At 43.2% G+C, this 20696-nt stretch overlaps 1 protein-coding gene across 5 annotated transcripts in view; it reads left to right on the top strand.

Moving 5' to 3' along the window:
- CPAMD8 (C3 and PZP like alpha-2-macroglobulin domain containing 8) overlaps positions 1–20696 on the top strand; it is a 54644-nt gene that overhangs the window by 1333 nt on the left and 32615 nt on the right. For 3 of the 5 annotated variants that reach the window (XM_042040907.1, XM_042040725.1, XM_042041086.1), the window contains exons 2-23: positions 1043–1194; positions 2438–2460; positions 3392–3557; positions 3679–3731; positions 4209–4226; positions 5177–5231; positions 5364–5477; positions 5810–5894; positions 6172–6280; positions 6923–7150; positions 7291–7461; positions 7828–7956; positions 10143–10332; positions 11537–11709; positions 11803–11952; positions 12077–12238; positions 14215–14357; positions 15325–15390; positions 18149–18380; positions 18999–19152; positions 19736–19878; positions 20333–20384. In XM_042040907.1, the coding sequence (XP_041896841.1) occupies positions 1043–1194; positions 2438–2460; positions 3392–3557; positions 3679–3731; positions 4209–4226; positions 5177–5231; positions 5364–5477; positions 5810–5894; positions 6172–6280; positions 6923–7150; positions 7291–7461; positions 7828–7956; positions 10143–10332; positions 11537–11709; positions 11803–11952; positions 12077–12238; positions 14215–14357; positions 15325–15390; positions 18149–18380; positions 18999–19152; positions 19736–19878; positions 20333–20384 (2768 nt within the window). The remainder of the gene's footprint in view (positions 1–1042; positions 1195–2437; positions 2461–3391; positions 3558–3678; positions 3732–4208; positions 4227–5176; positions 5232–5363; positions 5478–5809; positions 5895–6171; positions 6281–6922; positions 7151–7290; positions 7462–7827; positions 7957–10142; positions 10333–11536; positions 11710–11802; positions 11953–12076; positions 12239–14214; positions 14358–15324; positions 15391–18148; positions 18381–18998; positions 19153–19735; positions 19879–20332; positions 20385–20696) is intronic. The other 2 variants (XM_042040995.1, XM_042040816.1) reach the window with 1 other exon arrangement.

Genomic DNA, 20696 nt, shown 5'->3' with positions numbered 1-20696 from the left:
GGGGGCTGTAAAACACCATCATCCTCATCCCAAAGTGATAATTAATCATGGACTAAAGCAACCTGGCTCATGGGGCTGTAGAAAGGCATGGGCTGAGAAATTTGGCTTGAAAAGGCATCTGAGGAATTGCCTCGTGTTAAAAAAAGTCCTTTGGGGTAGGAGATAAAACCCCAGAAAGGTGTGTCATGAAGAGAATATAAATGTGTTGCTTCCAGCCCAATGCATCAAAGAGCTCAGAGCCTGCAATGCTTTTAGCTGACAAGTTCATGACACGGTGCCATTCACAGAGGAGTGGTGCAGATTCCATTCAGAAACTCTCGCATTGCAGCATCTACGGGAGGTCGTTTTGGGTGGCTTTAAAGCTCTCTGTGTGCCTTCTAAAATAATGCCTTTTGTAAACTGGCAGGATCTAATTGTTTGAACAAGAATGTGGTAGTAGAGCTGGGAATTCCAGCCCAGTTCTGTAGCTGCAGTTTCTGGGCTGCTTCTGTATAAACTGGAAGTTCAGGTGTGTTACATGCATTGAGTCTGACGTTTAGAAAGCTCCAAAAATCAGCTCTGAGTCCCTTCTCTTCTTCTATATGAAGCTGAACTATGAAAATGGAGCCATATGATTGAGTCAAAAATATCTAAGTTGTTTCAAAGAAAGCATTGGCTACAAAGCTCTAAGGAGGTTCAGGTACCTCCTTATTCCTTCACAAACTTCAGCTCTTTTATGGTTAGCTGGTAGTATGTTTAGTTTGTTACCTATAACAAATAAATGAATGTATTTATTACATAGATGCAATAAACACAGACATTACTGTTTTTATTTAAATCCTAAGGATTTGTTAGGCACTTAGGCTCTGTTTGTTCATTTATACATTTATACATATTAGATACAGGCTTAGACTGCTGGTGGCCACAAATGTGACCATACAAGGGCAAATATGTCACAGAGAAGTTTGTTCTTTTCCTTTTGCCACACAAAAAAGGGCTCACAAATGAAGGTAACGCTCTCGTTGCTGTGTCTCAACTGACCACTTGCAATTGTGCTCCTCAGGGGTTATTTGATTGCAGCACCTTCTGTTTTCCGCTCTGGGGTGGAGGAAGCCATAAGTGTGACCATCTTCAACTCTGTCAAGGAGACAACTGTGCAGATCCAGCTGGTGGTCAAAGGAGAGACTGTGTCACGGAGCCACGGAACAGTCCTGGGTGAGCTCCTGTAGTTCTGAACTTGAGAACTGATTTACGAGTTGAGGTGCTGTGGGAGCACGTTGATATCTCCTAAAGAATTGCTTTAGGTGATAATGGAATCAAAGTAATATTTAATTGATTTGCTGCTGCTGCACCCTCTCAGTCGATTGTGCTAATGTGGTTTTGATGTGTGTGATCTCAAACATGTAAGGCTGATAACTTTGGAACACCAAGACATACAGAGACCCTTGATAATTAATACTCTTGAGTTCTCTAGTGAATATACTTCCTTTTGGTCCCTGAATATTTATCAGTGGGGGACTGTATAAGGAGTAAGATAGAAGCTTTTTTTGAAGAAAAATATAAGATCTACATCATCATCAATTTCTTCTCTCCAAAATGAGTGCTGGGAATCTCCCCATCTTCAGGACTGAGTGTTGCTGAGAGAGGTGGTAATGTTTGTGTAGTTGGATAAGCCTTTAAAATCCAAGCCAGATACCTCTGTCCTGTGAGTAAAGATGTGTTTTGATTATGTCCAGCTTAATACTGAGGGAATTTACAGAGGTGAAAGTGAAGTCCAGCAGCCCTGCTGTACCACTGTCAGTAGTGGTGGAAGCTGTAGTGTAGACAAGGCAATCAGGCTCTTTAATTCTCCAGTTTTAACCCTTCTGTGTGTTAAAAAGAGGAGGTCTATGAAAGCCATTCCCTTTCTTGAAACAGTTTGTCTCTGGTTGTGTCCTCCCCTTGTTGTCTTTGAAATGGGCTGACAATTGCAAAGCCATTCAAAGGGAGTGATGCTTACACATGTGGACAGCACATGCTCAAGAGAACTCCAAGGTATGGCTGTATCCAGAAATCAAAACAGATCCTAGGAGTGTTTGTTTTGAGAATTGTCTAAGTCCCAAAAGAGGCCAGGTCCTTTTTACAGCAAAACACTTCTGTAGGCACAGGCTGCCCTGTGCTGAAGCCTCAGCCTTGGGGGTGCTCTTCAATCACAGAGCACTTTGCAGTTTACCTTGGGTAAAAATTGTAAATAAATGTGAACCAGGTTTGTTTTGGAGAACTCTGCTGGGTCTGGCTTGCTCACCATGCAGATTGCTTTACACAGAGCAGGAAAATTACTTCAGGTGGAATCATAACAAAGGGTTACTGCAGGGAGCAGCTCTGGGGTGTGGGGTCTTCTTTCACTCAACTGCAAATGTCTAAAATCTTAGTGCCTTACCTTGAGAATAACTCTTTCTCTCTCTCTCTCATATTTTAGATAAAGGAACAATTAAACTGAAGGTGAGTGTCAATTATTTTAAGATGTTTCTGGTGAAAGTATAAGGGACTTTCCCTCAGCCACATCAAGCATGGCTCTCTGGCACAAATAAATGTCACATTCTGGGGCACACACTGAGGAGGACACAGCCTTCACCAGAGGAAGAGTGGAGAGTGAAAACAACAAAACTCAACCCATCGCAGCTCACCTGCCAGGCCCTTACACCACTGAAGAAAATCAGTGGCTCGTGGCTCAACGTAAAGTTCCAGGTTGGGGTTATTTGATAAGAATGGCAGTACAGAATGCTGTGTGAGTGAAGTGGGGTTATGACTTCAAATGTGGGCAGAATGGAGCTGGACTAGAAGAACAAGCCCTTAAAAGTGTTGGCTTTCTTAACTTAGGACTTCATTTGGGCTTGTCATCCTTGGGATGTCAAAGGTGGGTGGTGGAACAAAATATTCAGTTGTGATCTGGGCCTGGAATTGTGTTATCAGATTTTTTACTTTGTCGTTTTTAACCTGATATAATTTTAAATTCCTACTTCTCTGAGCAACTGGTTGAACATGCACATGCATGCACTTTTTGCTTTGGGGACTTTTTTGTGTTGGTTGTTGGGGTTTTTCCCTCTGTTGGCAGAGCTGTGGGTTGATTTCCCCATGTAACACACCCTCTGTACTGGAAGCTGCACATGTAGATCATGGATCAACCATCACTTTGCTTGAGAGAGAAAGGGCAGAAGAGGATTTCCTGCCATGTTTTCAACATGAATTTACCTCCTTTGAAGTTTATATATTGTAGAAAATCTAGTATGTTTTTCATTTTCTTTTCACTACTAACACAGATTGACACCAAAACACAGCAGGTGGCTCTTCTTGCTCACTTCAATGTCAATTATATTCCCCAAAAGCTCAAAGGTTTTTCAGTGTCTTCCTCACCTCCTGGTCTGTTTTCTAGGTGCCTTCAGGGCTTCGTGGACAAGCACATCTGAAAGTTTGGGGCAACAGGCACCTGGCAGAGGAAGGTTACATTTTCCACAACTACACCACAGTCACCATTGACAGCAAGGGCTCCTCAGTGTTCATCCAGACTGACAAACCTATCTACAAACCCAAGCAGAAAGGTAGAGTGACCTTGGACAATTTGCCAGTTGCTAGGGCTGCTTTCAAGGGTAGCTTAAGGATGAGCTCTTCTGTTCAGTCTCAGCTGTGGTGACTAATAAATTCCCTCTTTTCCTTTTTTAGTGTTGATAAATCTCTTTATGGTGACTTCTGACCTGAGGCCGGTCAACGACAGGGTAAAGAAAACTGTTTCCTTTCACACTGTGAAATATGATGGAATACTTGGTAGCCTGCATTTTATTCAAATGTACATTTATGCAGAAATAGAACTGGATTTTTAACCTATTTAGGCATAGCTTGTGACAGCTTGTTTTATTTGTAACTTAGCTTTTTTTCACTTGGTCACATTCCTACTGGAGGAGAATACAAACTTCTGCAGTGCTGGCAAGTAGGAGGCAGCTCTGCCAGAGCAGAGACAAGAATTTTTCAGAGACTTGCACTTTATTTAGGTAGTGCACAGATATGTAAATTATTATTTTTTCCAGTTAGGTGTCTGAATTAAATGTGCATTTCTCAGGTTACTCTTAGCAAAGAAGAGAGCTTTAAACTCTGGCACTTTGGGTCTCACACCTTGCTTATATTGACTCAACAGTTCATCACAAAAAGCAGAAAAGTTGTTTCATAAAGCTTTTTATTTTTCTTTTTTCTTCCAGATTGAAGCTTATGTGGTGGTGAGTATCTGTGTGCCCATGTCCTGTAGAGGTTTGAAGATTGTGTAGCCTTTAAAGGAACAAATTTGTGTTTTTCCAGCCCATTATGGCCATTCCCACCCCTAACCTGTGCAATTATCTCTATCCCTGTGTCTTTAACTGGTCTTTGTGTCTTGATTTTTTTATTGTCACCAGCAAAAATCCCTGTTTTCTACTTCAGTTTCAGAAATCCATTCACATTTTTCAGCCTGAGAAGAATTGCCTTGATTCACTGAGACTTATAACTGTGGCAGCCCCACTCCCTCTCCCTTCTTTTCAATGCCCAGCCACTCCTATCCTTCATCTGCTGGGCTGATAGAGCAGGGCCACCCTCATCTCTGCACCCAAACCTTGGGATAGTGGACAGTAGAAATTCATGGCAAGGGAAGGGTGCTCCTGCCTTCCTCCTTATGAGGTGAATGAGAGGTTCCTTCTGTGTTTAGTCTCATTTTTTCCTTTTTTTTTTTTGTTTTTAACCACGTGTTTAGCTGCCAGAAAGCAGAAGGATTCACTCTTGTTTGCATTCAGCACAGATTTAATGCTGGCAAAACCAGCAGGATTCATTTCATCCGAGTTAGTCATCTAAAATTTGTCTTGCTGGTTGTACAGCTCCCTTTAGGAACAGAGAGAAAGTGTCTTCAGAGGTCAGTTCATCCCATCCAGGACAGGTGTCTTAAGGCAGGGAAAGATCTGCTGCTTGACAGCCTTTATTTGTGTGCATTGCTTACACGAGCAGAGCTCTTAAATAATTCTAAAAAGCAAATACCCCTGGTAAAGTACCTCCAGGACATTTTTGACAGGTATTTGTTACATTTGAGCTGTTGGTGAAGTGTGTATGTTACAAGAGGGAGTTCTTTGTTGCAAACTGAGTTAAATCTATTCGTGATACTCATTTTCATTGCGATGTTTCTCATCCCTAAACCACCCTGCAGGATCCTCGGGGGTCTCGGATGATAGAATGGAAAAACTTGAAGCCATTTTGTTGTGGTAAGTTCCAGATTATTTCTTTTTTTCCTCTGTGTACTGTGTTTTGCCTTTTCTTCTGCTGAGTTGTGTTCAGTAAGGCTTGGCAAGGGCTGGAGAGTGGCAGAGTTCACAGGGTGTTGCTTCCTTTTTCAGGCATTGTCAATATGACTTTCCCTCTGTCTGATCAGCCAGTGTTTGGAGAATGGCTCATCTTTGCTGAGATGCAGGGGCACACTTACAACAAATCCTTTGAAGTGCAGAAATACGGTGAGTCCTCCGTAACCCAGGTGCTTTTGGAAGAACAGAACACTGTGAAGTGCTCTCCCTTGAGATGAAACACCTAAAGTAATGCATTTAAAATGCCGTGAGGAAAAATTCTTTAGAGCCATGTACTTCAGGGATGCAGACACTGGTAACTGGGAGCTTTGCTAAGGTCACCTTGCTAAAGTTTGCTGCTGTTGTTGATTGATCCTCTGCTGGGTGCTGGTGTTACCCTCACTGGCCACAACCAGGGCCCTGTCAGAGCTGTGGGGGCTTCTCTATAACCCAGGCAAAGAGATCTGCTTGAAAAGATTCTGTTGTATTTCTTCTCATTGTAGTATTGCCCAAGTTTGAGCTGCTGATCGACCCCCCTCGCTACATTCGTGATCTTTCACTGTGTGAAAAAGGAACTGTCCATGCCAGGTAGGAATGTGTCCCAAACCAAGTGTCATTGCTGTGGATTGTAGTACAGTCACTGGAGCTTGGATCCCACCTGCTGCAGACTTTTCAGATGATTTCTAATCATCATCATCAGATGCTTTCTGATGTAAGAGCCTTCAAAAACTCTGTAAAAATAACAATCTGGAAAACTTCCTGTGATACTGTTTCCTAGAGGTGCAGGTAGTGTGGTAATTGTCTCTATACAACCACAAAAACAGAAACCAGCTGGAAGTTATTAATCATCTTCTTTGCATTTCAGATACACTTTTGGAAAACCAGTGACAGGGAAGTTAATTGTCAATATGACTATAAATGGTGTGGGGTACTACAGACATGAAGTGGGACATCCTGTCCTCAAGACCACCCAGGTGAGGGAGACCATGGACTCACCTGTGATAAAATGCCTGATCTGTCTCCTTTAACATTAATCCCACAGCTCTGTTTTGTTGCTGATGGGAAATCAGAAAATAAAGGGGTAAATATTATAACCGGGGCCAGCATAATAAAAATGTTGCTTAATTTTCCATGGCAGGTTTATGATTTTAGGTATTAGGAAGAGGCTCTGTTCCCAGGGCGTGGTGGGGCACTGAAGAGTGTTTGGACAGCGCTCTCAGGGATGCCCAGGGTGGGGTTGTTGGGGTGTCTGTGCAGGGCCAGGGGCTGCACTGATGATCCCTGAGGGTCCCTCCCTGCTCAGGATATTCTGGGATTTGGTGGGATAAGAATTTGTTGGCATGGTATTAATCTGTCTTTAGAGCATATGGGGCTGAGGAGAGCAGGAGACTGAGGGACTGTGACAGAGTTAGTCCAGACCATGGGTAAGGGAGGAAAATGAAATTAACTTCCTTCCTCCCTCCCTTCCTTCCTTCCCCCATTAATTCCCTCCAATCCTAATCCTTCCAAAACACTGCTGCAAACTCCTATCACATGCCTGTGCTTTAGATTTGGCTTCTAGGCCCTGTCTGGGTGTGAAATGAGAGCTTCCCTTTCTGTTGCCCCACACACCCCAGATCGATGGCTCTGCTGTGTTCGATGTGTGTGTCAGAGACATGATGCCAGCGGATGTCCCCGAGCACTTCCGAGGCACAGTCAACATCTGGGCCACGGTGATCAGCTCTGATGGCAGCAAGCAGGTGACCTTTGATGACTCCACACCTGTCCAGAAACAGCTGATTGATATCAAGTACTCCAAGGACACCCGAAAGCAGTTCAAACCGGGGCTGCCTTACAAAGGGAAGGTGAGATTAAAAGTAGAGCCACGGATGTGTGGCTAATTTAAAGTTGTACTCACTTGATCCCAGCGATTTTCCCCACCTGTCGTTGAGTGGAATGGCTGATAATTTAAAGGCCATTGTTCTATAAATGCCCCACTGTGCAGGTAGAAGTCACTTACCCCGATGGAAGTCCAGCTGACAGAGTCACCATCCGAATTAAAGCTGAGCTCACACCAAAGGACAATGTTTACACGAGTGAACTGGTCTCAAGGAATGGCCTGGTGGAGTTTGAAATCCCCTCCATCCCCACAGCTGCCCAATATGTCTGGCTGGAGGTGGGTAAAAGCTCTTTATAGGATTAGCAGGCTTTAATGTAACTAATCTTGTCAAACCTGCACTTTATAAATCAGTGCTACAAACAGGAAATCAGTGCCTTTTAGCTTCAGCTTCTGGATTTCAACACAGTAAATACTGGCTTGTTTCGTGCTGCCAGGAGAACTGATGTTGATAACCACCATTAAAAGATGCTTCTTCAAATATAGCTTAATATGGTAGCAGGGGCCCAATATTTGGGGAGTAAAGATGTCAAGAGATGAAAGCTGGAAGGTATAAAATGGGAGAAGGGAATAGAGATTAGGAAAGAACAAAATGGGTTTTCTATGCATAACATTCAGATGTAAATTTTTTTTTTTTTTTTTAAGACCAAAGTGACAGCAATTGATGGGAAACCCTCTGGGGATCAATATCTGCCCAACTACTTGTCCATCAGCAGCTGGTACTCGCCCAGCAAGTGTCACATCCAGCTCCAGGCACCAGATAAACCTTTCCAGGTATGCTGGCTTCACATTCCATCATGGCAACAACTGCATTGCTTGGCTTAAAGTACTTTGTTCTAATTAAATATTTCTGGACATTCCTGATGCTGGGATCCTGAACTGTTATTGTTTCCACCACAAAGGGTGAAGGAGCTGCACTTCAGCCACCAAATAATTGTTGAATGTGGGCTACACTCGGTGCTAAGCAAAGCACCCTTGGTGCTGCTCTGTGCAGCACCTCATTTCCAGTCCTTGCTGCTCAGAGAGGGGTGGGTGTAGGCATGGAAAACATTTCAGTTTTCCATGTTTGAATGTGCTTTCTGTGCACCTCCAGCAACACTCAGACATGGATTGTTTGCTGAAAATGAGTGGAAGTGATGTTAGTGGGAGTGGCTGAATTACTAAAGATCAAAATTAAGGCTGTGCAGTCTCACTGGAACTTCCAGTTTAAATCTCCAGTGGATCTGTTCAGTCTTCCAGTTATTGAACTGTGAACATGATTGCCTTGGCTTCTTTGGTAGTTTTTGTAGGAGTCTCTCTATAAATGTAATCCTGCCCTATAAAAGTTGTTGTGATTTCTCTCCTAAAGCAAAGATCTGATTTAATCATGATTTCTGTTGCTTAATACTTTCTGAGAGTTGCTGAGGGTTTCTTCTCACCCAAGATGATGTTCTGAGGGTCTGCATATTGCTCTGTGGGAAAAAAAAAGTGGGTTTTGGCAAAAAACACACTGAGATTTGTTATCAGCAGGTCCATCAGGTTGGTTTCAGACTCTTTGTATCTGAATAAGAGCATTTTTTTTTATCATTGCATTTCATGAAAGTTTAATGGCTAATTAATCTTTTACAGGTTTCCTGAGGTATGGAAAGGGGATTATACACTGCTAATCTGAACACATTGTTCTTATTATAACCTGATTAGAACTAATTCTTCTGTGGGAAAGCTTGGAGCTGGATGCCCAGCTGATGTGGGAACTGTTTCCGTGCATTGCCAGCTCTTACTGGGTGTTCCAATTAGCTACATTCATTTTTTAATGAATTGTTTCATCATTTGCACTGGGGAATTCTTAATACTTCAAATATTTAATGTCACGAGGCACCTCTTGGACTCTGTGGCATTCTCACTGTATTTAACCATTAGCAGCTCCTTGTATTCCAGTTGTGCCCTTTAGGTTTGTGCCACGTGTACATTCTGCAGGGAGAACACTTGGTGCTGAAGGAAGAGCTTTTTCAAAAGATTTCTTGGGGATTTTCTATCCAGCCTGAACGGTTTTATTTGGGAATTGCTCTGCTTTAAATGGCAGGAGGGTGAGGAGGGGAAGGTGCTGAAGAAATCCTACTGAACGCAAGCGTCAGCTGCTCCTCAGATCCCAGAAGGAAGGAGTTTGTGTTCCTAGGAAAGTCTGCTGCTGCACAGAGTGATTATTGCTCAGCCAGACACAACCAGTGCTAATCCCATGACTGATGTCTGTTCTGTTGGGATTGGTGGGATTTGTGGGATTTTGTCTTGGGGGTGTTCAGTACTTGGTGAGCCCCTCTGGGTGCAGGGCTTCAGTACCCAGGTGTGCTGCTCTGGAGCCTATTGCAGGCATCAGATGAGTTTATCCAGACAAAAAAGAAACTTTCTTCTCATTTATTTGTGTGTTTGACACCTCCCTGAGTGCCAGACTTAGAAATTGTTATCAAGACTTTGTGTAATTTGAAAGCATTTTCCCTCGGATCTCTTCCCAGTCATTTCATGGTTATGTTTGAATTGGAATTTGCCACGTGAATGTAATCACAATTAAACTGCAAAGATTATCGAACACACATCTCTTCCCACCCCCAACCTACCTCTTTCCTTTTTTGGGCTGGGCTACTGAAGGGGTGTCTAAAATTCAACCAATTCTGACAGCTGCTCTGTGCCAAAAGGCTTAACTTTCAGGATTCCAGAGATTCCTTTATTGTTTCATTAATGCATACAACCCCCAGCTCATTCTCCTGTAGATTTGCAGCGAGTGGAGAGCTGAACACTGGCCCCTTTTTCTTGTGGAGAAATTCCCTGAGAGCAGTGCTAATGTAATAATACACTTTCCAACGCACACATTTGTTAGGAGAGGGCTCACACCTCCTGTGGCCTGGAACCCAAACAGGTTTCTGTGCTTTATCAACCAAAAGCGTTGTAACAGAGCAGATCTTTGGCTTTTCTGTCCCTGGCTGCAGGTGGGAGAGGAGGCCTGGATTGCAGTGAAGTCCACGTGTCCTTGCAACTTCACTCTCCATTATGAAGTGGCATCGCGAGGGAACATTGTCCTGTCAGGGCTGCAGCCCAGCAATGTCACCCAGCAGAGGAGCAAAAGAGCCACCACACCCTTTGAGAAGAACATTGACCTCACACGTTTCCCAGGAACAGGTAGCCAGCACCAGAAATGCAACTCACCCTCATTTTCAGGGAAAAACAACCTTTCCACAACCTTTGTTTTTAATGTGATGCTCCTCAAAGGATATAGATAATTTTGTGCAAGAAAGATAGTGAAATCCATAAATCCATTGCCCTCATAGCCATGTAAAAAAAAATATCCCTTTTGGAGAACTCTTGGAAAATTTTCTTTGGTCTTTCTGCAGTCTTTCTCAGTTGAGAAAACTCCAATATTTGCTTGGAGTGGAGTGGCAGGGAAGTGCATGGCAGGGCTGGGGCAGTTGGTTAAATTGGTTGAGCTGAAACTGAGAAGAGGACATGAGATAGAAAGAAAAAATTAAATGGACTGATAACATGGATCAGGATAAAGGAGATCACACAGCCCACAGGGGGAAGGGAAATGAAATGTGGACTCCTGGTTTGTACAAGAAATAACAGGAAGATACAAATCTGGTGAATCTGGGGAAGAGGGGGGTAAAGAATGGTGGGATTGGAAAGCTGGATATAACAGCTGCCAGAGGAAAAGTCTGGCTGTCCCAGTAACCAGTTTGGGAGTTGGGGAAAGAGTAACAGGAACCTCCCTCCATGTACCCACCGAGCTTCTGGCAATCAGTAACCCCGGATTTGTGAGGACCTTCTGCACTGAAGGTTTGTTCTGAGCTGTTGCATTTGCAGTTTGCTCAGAGGCTTTGTGGTTTTTCTGTCACTGGAAGAGTTCAAGGCCAGGCTGGGTGGGACTTTGGGCAACCTGGTCTGGTAAAAGACATCCTTGTCCACAGCAGGAGACCTTTAAAGGTCCCTTCTAACCTAAACCATTCTGTGATTCTATAAACTGCATAATCCTCTTTCAAACTCATTCCTTTTCTCTCATCACCATTTTCCAGCAATAGATAACATGTTTATTTTCAATGGCTTGATAACTTAATTGTGCATTTCCTTGATTTTTATGGCTGAAAAAGCACTGAGTAGTCCTTCCCTACCACCTTCTCCATGCTGCTCATTAAGTTATGAGTGCTAATTACCTATCACAAAGATGACAAAAAGGGAAAAGATTCTGAACTCAAGAAGGTGTGCAACAGGAACAAGGGAAGAATGCAAGCCCTGGCTGGAAAGTTCTGTGCCTGACAGCATTAGGATGGGGCAGGAAGGGAGTGACTGGGATAAATAAAGCTGTTTTTCTCCACAATTCCTGTTTCAGCACCCCCCAGCACGCCTGCAGCAGAGGTTGAGGTGTGTGTGACCTTCCTGAGGTTCTCAGTCGTTCACTCCATGGCTCCCTTGGGCCGGCTCCTCGTGTACTACGTCAGGGAGAACGGAGAGGGGGTCACAGACAGCCTGCAGTTCACTGTCAACTCCTCCTTTGAGAACCAGGTAGGGGCTCTGTAGTGGGGAGGAAGGGCTGATGTCTCATTACTCTTTGTTTTTTGGGATTATAACGGGATTTAACGGGATTTTCCTTCCCAGGTTGCCGTGGCGCTCTCGGCCAACGAGACCAGGCCCGGTGACGTTGTGAACATCAAGGTCAGAGCTGCCAAATCGAGCTGTGTCTGCATTGCCACTGTGGATAAGAGTGTCTACCTGCTCAAGACAGGCTTCCAGCTGACAGCCAGTCAGGTAGAAGGAGCTTTAAGCACTTCCATCCTTTTCTCACTCCTGTGACCCTGATCCACATTGAGTAAGCGGCTTTTTGGGTTTCCAAAAATCCCCAAAGACAGCAGCCTCTGCCCTTTCCCTGCAGGTGTTCCAAGAGCTTGCAGAGTATGATGTATCTGATGCTTTTGGGGCTCCAAAGGAAGAAGGGCACTTCTGGTGGCCAGGCATGTCCTCACGCAGACGCCGCAGGTCTTCTGTCTTTCCCTGGCACTGGGACATCACCAAGGACGCTCGTTTCGCCTTTACAGTAGGAAGAATCAGCCTCCCTTCTCTCTGCAGTGTCTCTTTTTTGCTTTCATGTTTGCAGGGTGAATTTCAGCTCCATAGGCCAGAGGTCTTCCCCACATCAGAGCTGTTTTTCTGGGGGGATAGGATGAAAAGCAATTTTTGAGAACAGAGTACACTGTTCCAGCAAGGGTATTTGAGAAATATGGTTTGATTTTGGCCAGTCTTGGGAGGGCCAGTTGTCCTGCTGGGTGGAGGAATTCATGCTGATGCTCTGGAGAACCAGGGACCAGAAGGTTCCTCCAGGCATGGGTGAGCTTGCAGATCTCTTCTGCAGCTGCTCCAGCAGGGAAGGAAGGTGGAATGTGAGTCTTTCCTTGCAGCCTTTTGGACTGTCCTTTGGAAATCATTTCCATTTCTTTCCTGCCCTGGTTCTCTCAGCTTCTGTTGCCATCTGCATGAAAGATCTTTATATCCTTGATCAGGTTACTACTTAAATGCTATATATTTATAGTTACTTGGTGTGTTTCCATAGTTAAACCTGGCCAGATTTTAAAAATCTCATTTCTCTTGATCTTTGCTGTGTATCTGAATCAATTTTCAAGTTGAACGTTTAAAACAAGTTGGATTTTTAAAATGTACTCATGAACTAATTCATTTTTTCATTGCTTTACACATTAACAGTGCAGTCTTTTAAGCTGAAAAAGAGCCATTTGTAGCTTTTAAGACATGCTACTATTTCCATGAGCTTTTTGCTTTCTTTTTGTTTAAAATGGGTGTTACCTCATCTGTTTGAGAAGTTCTGCTTGTTTGCCTCTTCCTTCCCTTCCTGCAGTTGCACAGCAGAGTCCATCCACCCTTTCAGGCTCTGCTCACACTCCACTTCTTTGCCTTCTGTACCACTGCAGGGTGTAGCCTCTGTTCCCTGAGACAAGGAGATGCAGCATGAAAGGCTGAGCTGTAACTGTTTGATATTCTTTACATCATCTTCTCCTACTTGTTCCTCTGAAATGCAGGCTGGCCTTGAGAGCCAGAGCACAGCTCTGATGTTTGATGTTCTTTCCCTCTTTAATCCACATAACTGCTGATACTGATGGTCCTTGCTTCCCACAGCTCCCCCACCTCTTCGTTCTTTGTCCTTCCTGTGATTTTAGCTAAATTGTTTTATTGTGTTGCCTTAAACCCCAGAGGCTTTCACACATTCCCCCAATGCCTCGATCTCTTAATCACAAACCCTAAATCTTCGTTTCTGCCCACTGCTGCAGGAGCCACTGCTGCTTCTCCCCCTGGGGTCTCAGGGGGTTTTTGTTCTGATGCTGCTTTTTTTTTTTTTTCCTGAGAGCTGTAAACTCTGGGGAAAAGGTTCATTTTTGGGGAGCTGGTGTGGATACAGGGGCTGCACACCTGGTGGGCAAGAGCTGGGGGTGTGTGCAGAGAACAAAGCTCATTCTCCAGTGGTGCCTGGGAGCTGCTGTCTCTTATGAATAAGAGCATTTAGGGGACAGAGCTGGCAGCTTCCTTAGGAGCTCTGTGCTTTCCCTGTGTGGACAGTTTTCATTTTGCTTGGCATCCCTGGCAGTGCAGAACTTGTGATGCCTGATGAGAGAGCTGCCTGCAGCAGAGCACACTGGAAACTTTGAGGAAGGGTAAAAAGCTGTAATGTTGTATTCTAGGGGAAAAATACGTGTAATGATTTTTTACCTGACACACTTGCCCAGTAATGTTAGATACTGATTTAAATGCATTTTCCATCAGACAAGAGCTTTCCCATAAATCTTCTGCCCATGCATCTTCACATTAACAGTCATTTTTATACAAAGCTTTAAAAAATCCCCAAGATTCAATTGAGATTTACCCCGTAAATGTTGAAATACGATTGAGGGATCCTATTAAAAAAAAAAATCAGTGCACATTTAATTATTTTTATTTAATTCTTTTTATTTACTTCTTTTTCTCCTTGCTGGTTTTTGTTTTGTGGTCTTGATTTTTATTGTCTAGGAAACTGGCTTGGTGGTGATGACTGACATAGTCAGCCTGAACCACAGGCAGAACGGAGGGATGTACACAGATGAGGCTGTCCCAGCCTTCCAGCCACACACTGGGACCTTGGTGGCCACAGTGCATTCCAAAATAGCACCAAGGTAACATTTGGTGTTTAATATCTGTTGTCTGTGATGCTCCTAGTTGGTTTTTTTCTCTATTTTCAGCTGTTTTCCACCTCCATGCCCCCAGGTTTAGACAAGGCAGTGGTGGGGAAATCCTTCCGGTGGCTTGGTAGATGTAAAAAAAAATCTATTGACACTGCTTTGTTAAATTTAATTTCATTCTGGAAAAATGGCATATGCAAAGAGTCTTAAGTTATCATTTTGAAGAATATTTCTTTGCAATTTGCTGTGAATTTCTTGCAATATTTGCAAGCTACAGCTGTTTTTGCAGAGTCCCTCATTGCTCATGATTTGGACCATTCAGCTGGTGTCAAAATCAATGAAATGAGGGTCTGCATGAAGAAAAGGTTGGGAAGTACTACAAGTGATGCTGCACCTGAGGATGGGCCTTCCCTCTGCATCCTGAACCCCCTGGAAACCTCTCTCAGCAGAAGTAGTTTTGGGGTTAGTTAAGAAATAGATAATGAAGCATCACAGGCATAGAAAAGCTGACTTAAATTATTAAAATATTAGAAATCAAGACAATTCAAAGTGAAGGGTTGGAGAAGGATGTAGAGTAGGGGTTGTAGTAACTGCTGTGGGAAGTCACGTGTTGTGTGCATTCCCCTGGATTCCGTTTGGTGAAAGAATTTGGATCACAAACCAGTTTTTTTTTTTTTTTCTAGATAACCTTTGAAACTAGCAGAAATAATGTAGTCTTACTTGTACTATTTTTTTAGATTCTTATTTCTGTCTGCAGAGTGTGTGCGCACACAAAGGGATTGCTTCAAAAGGCCGTGTAATTTGTGTTATGAGTGATCACCCATTCACTCCTTAATGAGTCTGTACCAGCCAGAGGTTTGGTCATGTGAGCCACAGTCAGGTGATAACTCTGATTTACCAGTGACTGTTGAAAATATCTTACTAAAAGGATTCATTTGCAAGGATTTATTTCTTGTTCTAGCAGAGCAGAGAAGAGGAAAAGAACCTTCTTCCCCGAGACGTGGATTTGGCACTGCCTCAACGTCAGGTATTGACATTAATTATATCCAGAGGGTTGTACTCTCTTCAGCTACAGAAAACAAAGCTCTTTAAAATCTACTGAGTTACACTGGCATTTTCTGATTTTTTTTTTTAATTTTTAAATTGTTTTTTTGCCCCTATTGTTGTTGTTTTTCTTTATTACCTCTTTAACCTTTGCAACATTTCCTCTGCTCTTGAAGTGTGTTCACTTGCTTCAAGCTGAACCTGCCAGGTGTGTCTATGTTGATTCTCTGCTTTTCAAATTTCAGATCCCTTCTTTCTCTGTCATCTCCTGCAAGAACATCTCCCCCAGACCTCAGTTTGCTGCCTCATAAATTGTGGTTTCCTCTGGGTACAGCTGGAACTAAAAAAAAATTACTAAAGAGATAACCAATCCCTCCCACAACAGCACATCTAGGATAGTTTGAAGCAATTATTAAAAGGCTTCTCCAGGTTTGCAAGTAAACTTCATTCTTAATAAATGATTATAAATTAAATTTGACAGGAACTTGGAGCAAGTGTATTCAAATCTGTTCAATTGAGCATGAAATATGCTTTGTAGAAATACACAAAGAATTCCAGAAGTGCCCGTTTGGGCCTCAGCAAGCTGGGGCAGTTAATTATAAGTGGGAGAGTGTGGAATAAAAAGTTGCAGATTGCATTTTCTCCACTTCATTTCATTAGAAACAACTGAGTTGGAGCATTCCTTAATTTCCACTCTCTTGAACAGGAAGAATTTATTTTTTTTCTTCTACCATTTATAATTATAATATACAAGCCTCAAAAAAAAAAAAAAAAGAAACAAAAGCCTAATGTCAACTTCCCAAACCAATTCTAAAAATTCCTAGAGCCTGGCTGGAGGGTCTAATGGCTGGAAATGAGTGTGTACTTTGGCCCCCTGCCCAGAAGAGTAAGTGCCCTCATGTGTGAAAATAATGTTAATGCTGGTTATGGGCTGAAATCCCAGTGGAAAGAACATCAGCTGCAACAAATTGTCCGGTTAAACAGGCTGGAATGTTGCCAGTCCTGGAGCCAGGACACCCTTCTGCCTGTTCCTCAGGCTGAACATTAGTGCAGGTATCAGCTGCATTACTCCAGTCAGGGTGGGGACCTAAGTATTAGGGAACCAGTCTGCTTAAAAGGAGTTAAAATAATTTTAACCTTTAAAAAGGTTTAGATTAGGTATTGGGAAGGAATTGTTCCCTGGGAGGGTGGGCAGGCCCTGGCACAGGGTGCCCAGAGCAGCTGGGGCTGCCCCTGGATCCCTGGCAGTGCCCAAGGCCAGGTTGGACAGAGTTTGGAGCAGCCTGGGACAGTGGAAGATGTCCCTGCCCGGGGCAGGGGCGGGATGGGATGAGATTTAAGGTGTCTTCCAAGTCAAACCATTCCACATTTCTATGTATTTCCCAAGGGTTTTCCCTCTGGAATTTGAGCTGGGGGAACCACATTCACTGGCCAGTGCCTGGAGTCTGACTGAACTCAAAAAAGGCACAGTGATCTCCACTTTTTATTGATTTAATCCTTTCCCCTCTGTGATACAAGCACACGGATCAGCCCCTGATGAGCTGCCTGGCTCCTGACAGGCACAAGGGCTTCAGGCTCACTGAGGATTGCAAACAGTTGATTTAGAGGAGCAAAGCAAAGGTGCTTCACTGGTGCCTCAAGTGTGAACAACTTCCATGTGAAAAGCAGTGGAAGTGCAGCTTTTGGGTGTGCTCTGGGTGTGCATCACCCAGATGATGTGTCGTGCTGGACACTTGCAGAGCTTCTTCTGAAGACCTTCCATTCTCATTTTCCATGCCCTCAAAAGCTTACAGAGCTGGCAGCATGTGTGTGTCAAGCTCTGGGGAATAAATAAGAACTTGAGAGAAAACAACCTTAGGGTGTACTCACAACTGCACCAATCACCCTGCCAGCTGAGCCATGAAATAGCTTTTGTTCTTGTGTTAGAGGAAATGTTTTCTGTTCCAGGCAGGGCCAAAGCTGCTTAGCAAAGTCTGAAGAACAAAACTGAATTTCCATTATTATAAAACATGGAAGAGGATACCAGGTTTATATCAGTACGTTGTGGTATGCACAGGAAAGCTACATACTGAGAGATTTGAATGCTAATAATTAGTTTCAATCCTCATTGGAAGAAAATGATAGGTTTGGAAATTTTCTAAGTCAGTCATTCCAAAACCCAGCAAACCAAAATGTTTCTGAATCAAAACAAGCAGTTGCTGAACTCAATGTTTAGAAAATTTCTCATTTGTCCTTGGGTTCAAGCAGAGTCTGCAGTGTGGCAGTGGACACAGGGACAATGAGCTCCAACAAAAACCACTTTTATTTCACTAGCTGTTAAATCAATTATTGTTGAACTGTTTTTATCCAGGACTTCAGTCTGGGATTATTTCTTGACTTTCTTTTTAGGTTTTGAGGTTTGTTTTAGAGTTTTGTTTAGATTTTTTTTTTTTTTTTTTTACTTGGTGCAGACATTTGCCCCTAAAAAAAGTAACTCTAAAATGAGGCTGCAAATGAAGTTTTTCATCCAGGAAGAATCTGTGCTCTGCAGAAGCAACTATTTGCTGTTCTGCTGCTTGTAAATCTTTGCAGGTCTCAAAACTGATAAAAAATACTGAGCCTTTTGTAAGGCTCAAAGCAGACGATCCTATCTTACAAATATAAGGAAACTCCCCAAAACGTTAGGCTGTGTGTGCTTTAACATCATTAAAAATCATGTAATTAATGTGATGAACCCAAGTCATTCCGTGTTCTCTTGGCAGTAACAGCTCAGGGGAAGCCCAGCTGCACGTGGAGGTGCCCGACTCCATCACCACGTGGATCACGGAGGCCGTGGCTCTGTCTGAGGAGAAGGGGCTGGGCATTGCCAGCCAGACCGAGCTGAAGACGTTCAAACCTTTCTTCATCGACTTCACGCTGCCCTACCACGTCATCCGGGGCGAGCAGACCAAGATCCCTCTCACTGTCTACAACTACCTGGCCCTGTGTGCAGAGGTACCAGCTCAGTTCTCACTCCTGGCTCCATTCTGGGTTATCACCATGGCTGGTGGGTGATCTACAGGTCACAGTAGATAAGGTGCCAGGCTAACACAGAGGTGGGGTCAGCAGAGGTGCTTTGAAAAGATAAATATTGCTTTTTAAATTCAAATAAATGTTGCTGCTTTGTTTATAGTAACACGTGTAGTAGTCTGAAGTGTCTTGCAGCACTTCAGGAAAACAAATGTTGAAAAATACGGGGAAGACAATAAGGGAGATCATGCTGAACCACAGAGGAGAATTTCCTTCATAATCAAAAAGCTGCCAAAAATATTTTGAAGGAATACTTTGAATTTATTTTGAAGGAATTTTTTTTTCCCCAAGAAATCCTCTTTCCCCTGATGTTTTCTTTTCACACTCCCCATCTGCCCAGCTCCAGCAGCATCTCCTAGAAATACATGTAGAATTGCTGAGCTGAAAGTACTGCTCTCAGTCAAATCCATGGCTATTTGAAGAGTGAACAATCTGTATTCTGTGATTTTTATGAAGCATCCTGCAGGTTTCACTCCTTCACATGGATCAGTTTGGCTTTGCAGCTGACATTTCCAAGGAATGACATTCCCAAAACTTTTGCAGGTCCACGTGAAGATTTCTGTCCCAAAAGGCATCAAGTTTGTTGGGCACCCTGGGAAGCACCACCTGACCAGGAAGAAGTGTGTGGCCCCTGGGGAAGCCAAACCCACCTCCATCGTTCTGTCCTTCAACGAGCTGGGCCTGAGCAACATCACTGGTAGTACACAGCTAAAACCAGCTTGTTGGTGCTTAAAGGGGTTTTACAAGTGTTTCTTTTGATTCCTCTCTCAGGAGAAAATTCTTATTTCCCTATTGCCCCAATTCCTCTGTTCCACTTGCTGCCACCTTGGCTTTTCAACCTCATTTATTGTAGGAACAAACTCGCTGCCTGTGATGCACAGAATGTACAAGCAAACGTCAGGAGGTTCTCTGGTCATCAGCTTTCCTGCTGTGATATTTGCTCGTGCAAGGCTGGACCTGTTACATTTCCCTGAAGAGATCAGGGGAAATCTTTAAACAAGAGAAAAACAACAAATTCTGTGCGTCTTTCAACAAATAATCCCAGCAAAAATTGTGCAACACTGAAAAGTAGGAAGAAGTTTCTCTGTTACCCCATGACTGTCTAAGTATTGCCTGGTTTTAGATGTGATCACTCAAATACGGATCAAGGGAGTATGAGAGAGTTGTAATTACAGCGCTTGATGTGTTGTTAATCAGCTGTTTCTAATTAGTTTAGATCTCTAACTTCTAGAGATCTTCCTATCTCAAAATCTCTGCTGCTTTTCCCTTCTGTTTCTTAGCAAAAGCTTTTGCCTACGGTGGGACCAATTGCTGTCAGGAGGGGATGCAGACCCTAAAGAGTGGCAAACATTCAGAGGACTCTTACATGGACAAAAGGATCCCCGTGGGAGTGGATTATGTTCGCAGCAGTGTCATTATTGAGGTGAGAAAATACAAATTTATGGTAATTCAGGAAAAAAAAGTGCTTGGGCAAATTGTGAAATCAAACATGAATGGGTTTATGAAGATCCTCAGGTTGATTTGTGGCATGTTCGAGAGATTGGAAATAATCAGCTTTAGTGGTACTTGGACAGAAAGAACCCTTTTGGTTCAGAGCTCCTCTGGTGAATCTTCAGTACTGCTCAGGAAAAAAAGGAATGGAAATTTTATGGGATAAACTTGCCCGGTTCATGTAAGAAATGTGATCAAATGGAAGGTTCTCTGGCAGTGGTTAGCGCATCTCTAGCTAACAGAACCCTGTGCCATCCCTCTTCTATCAAGGATATAAGCCACTGTACAGCAGCAAATATAATTTCTATATTTTCCAAGTAAAACTGGAATCTGTTCCTGCTAATCCAAGCCCTGTGGTTTATGTGTGGATTTCTGTCTTTCTATAGCCAGAGGGACTGTCCAGAGAATACACCTACAGTGTGTTCTTCTGCCCAAATGGTAAGTTCATGATCTGAATGAGATATTCAGTTTGTTTGATTCAGTTTTAAAAAGAAGCATTCGGCTTCATCTCATTTAAAAAAAAAAATTTAAAAAAATCTTTGTTTCCATTTCTCTGTGATTGATGAGTTATGGTGTGTAGGAAGAACTTGTGAATAAAGAGTCTTTCTTACCTGGCTGGCTAATTATGAATTTGCTCTAACTGCCCAAGTGATTTCTGGAAATGGCCATTAAATTCCTTTACTTTATGGAACAGTTTAAGTATTCAGCACTGTGGACAGTAACTGGGACTGTACTTTATTTTCAGCTGGT

This window comes from Corvus kubaryi, unplaced genomic scaffold, assembly GCF_017639235.1.
Source record: "Corvus kubaryi isolate FWS band 111438036 unplaced genomic scaffold, C.kubaryi_AGA036_p1.0 121, whole genome shotgun sequence".
Lineage (NCBI taxonomy): Eukaryota > Metazoa > Chordata > Aves > Passeriformes > Corvidae > Corvus > Corvus kubaryi.
This window is presented reverse-complemented; position numbering and strand designations above follow the sequence as displayed.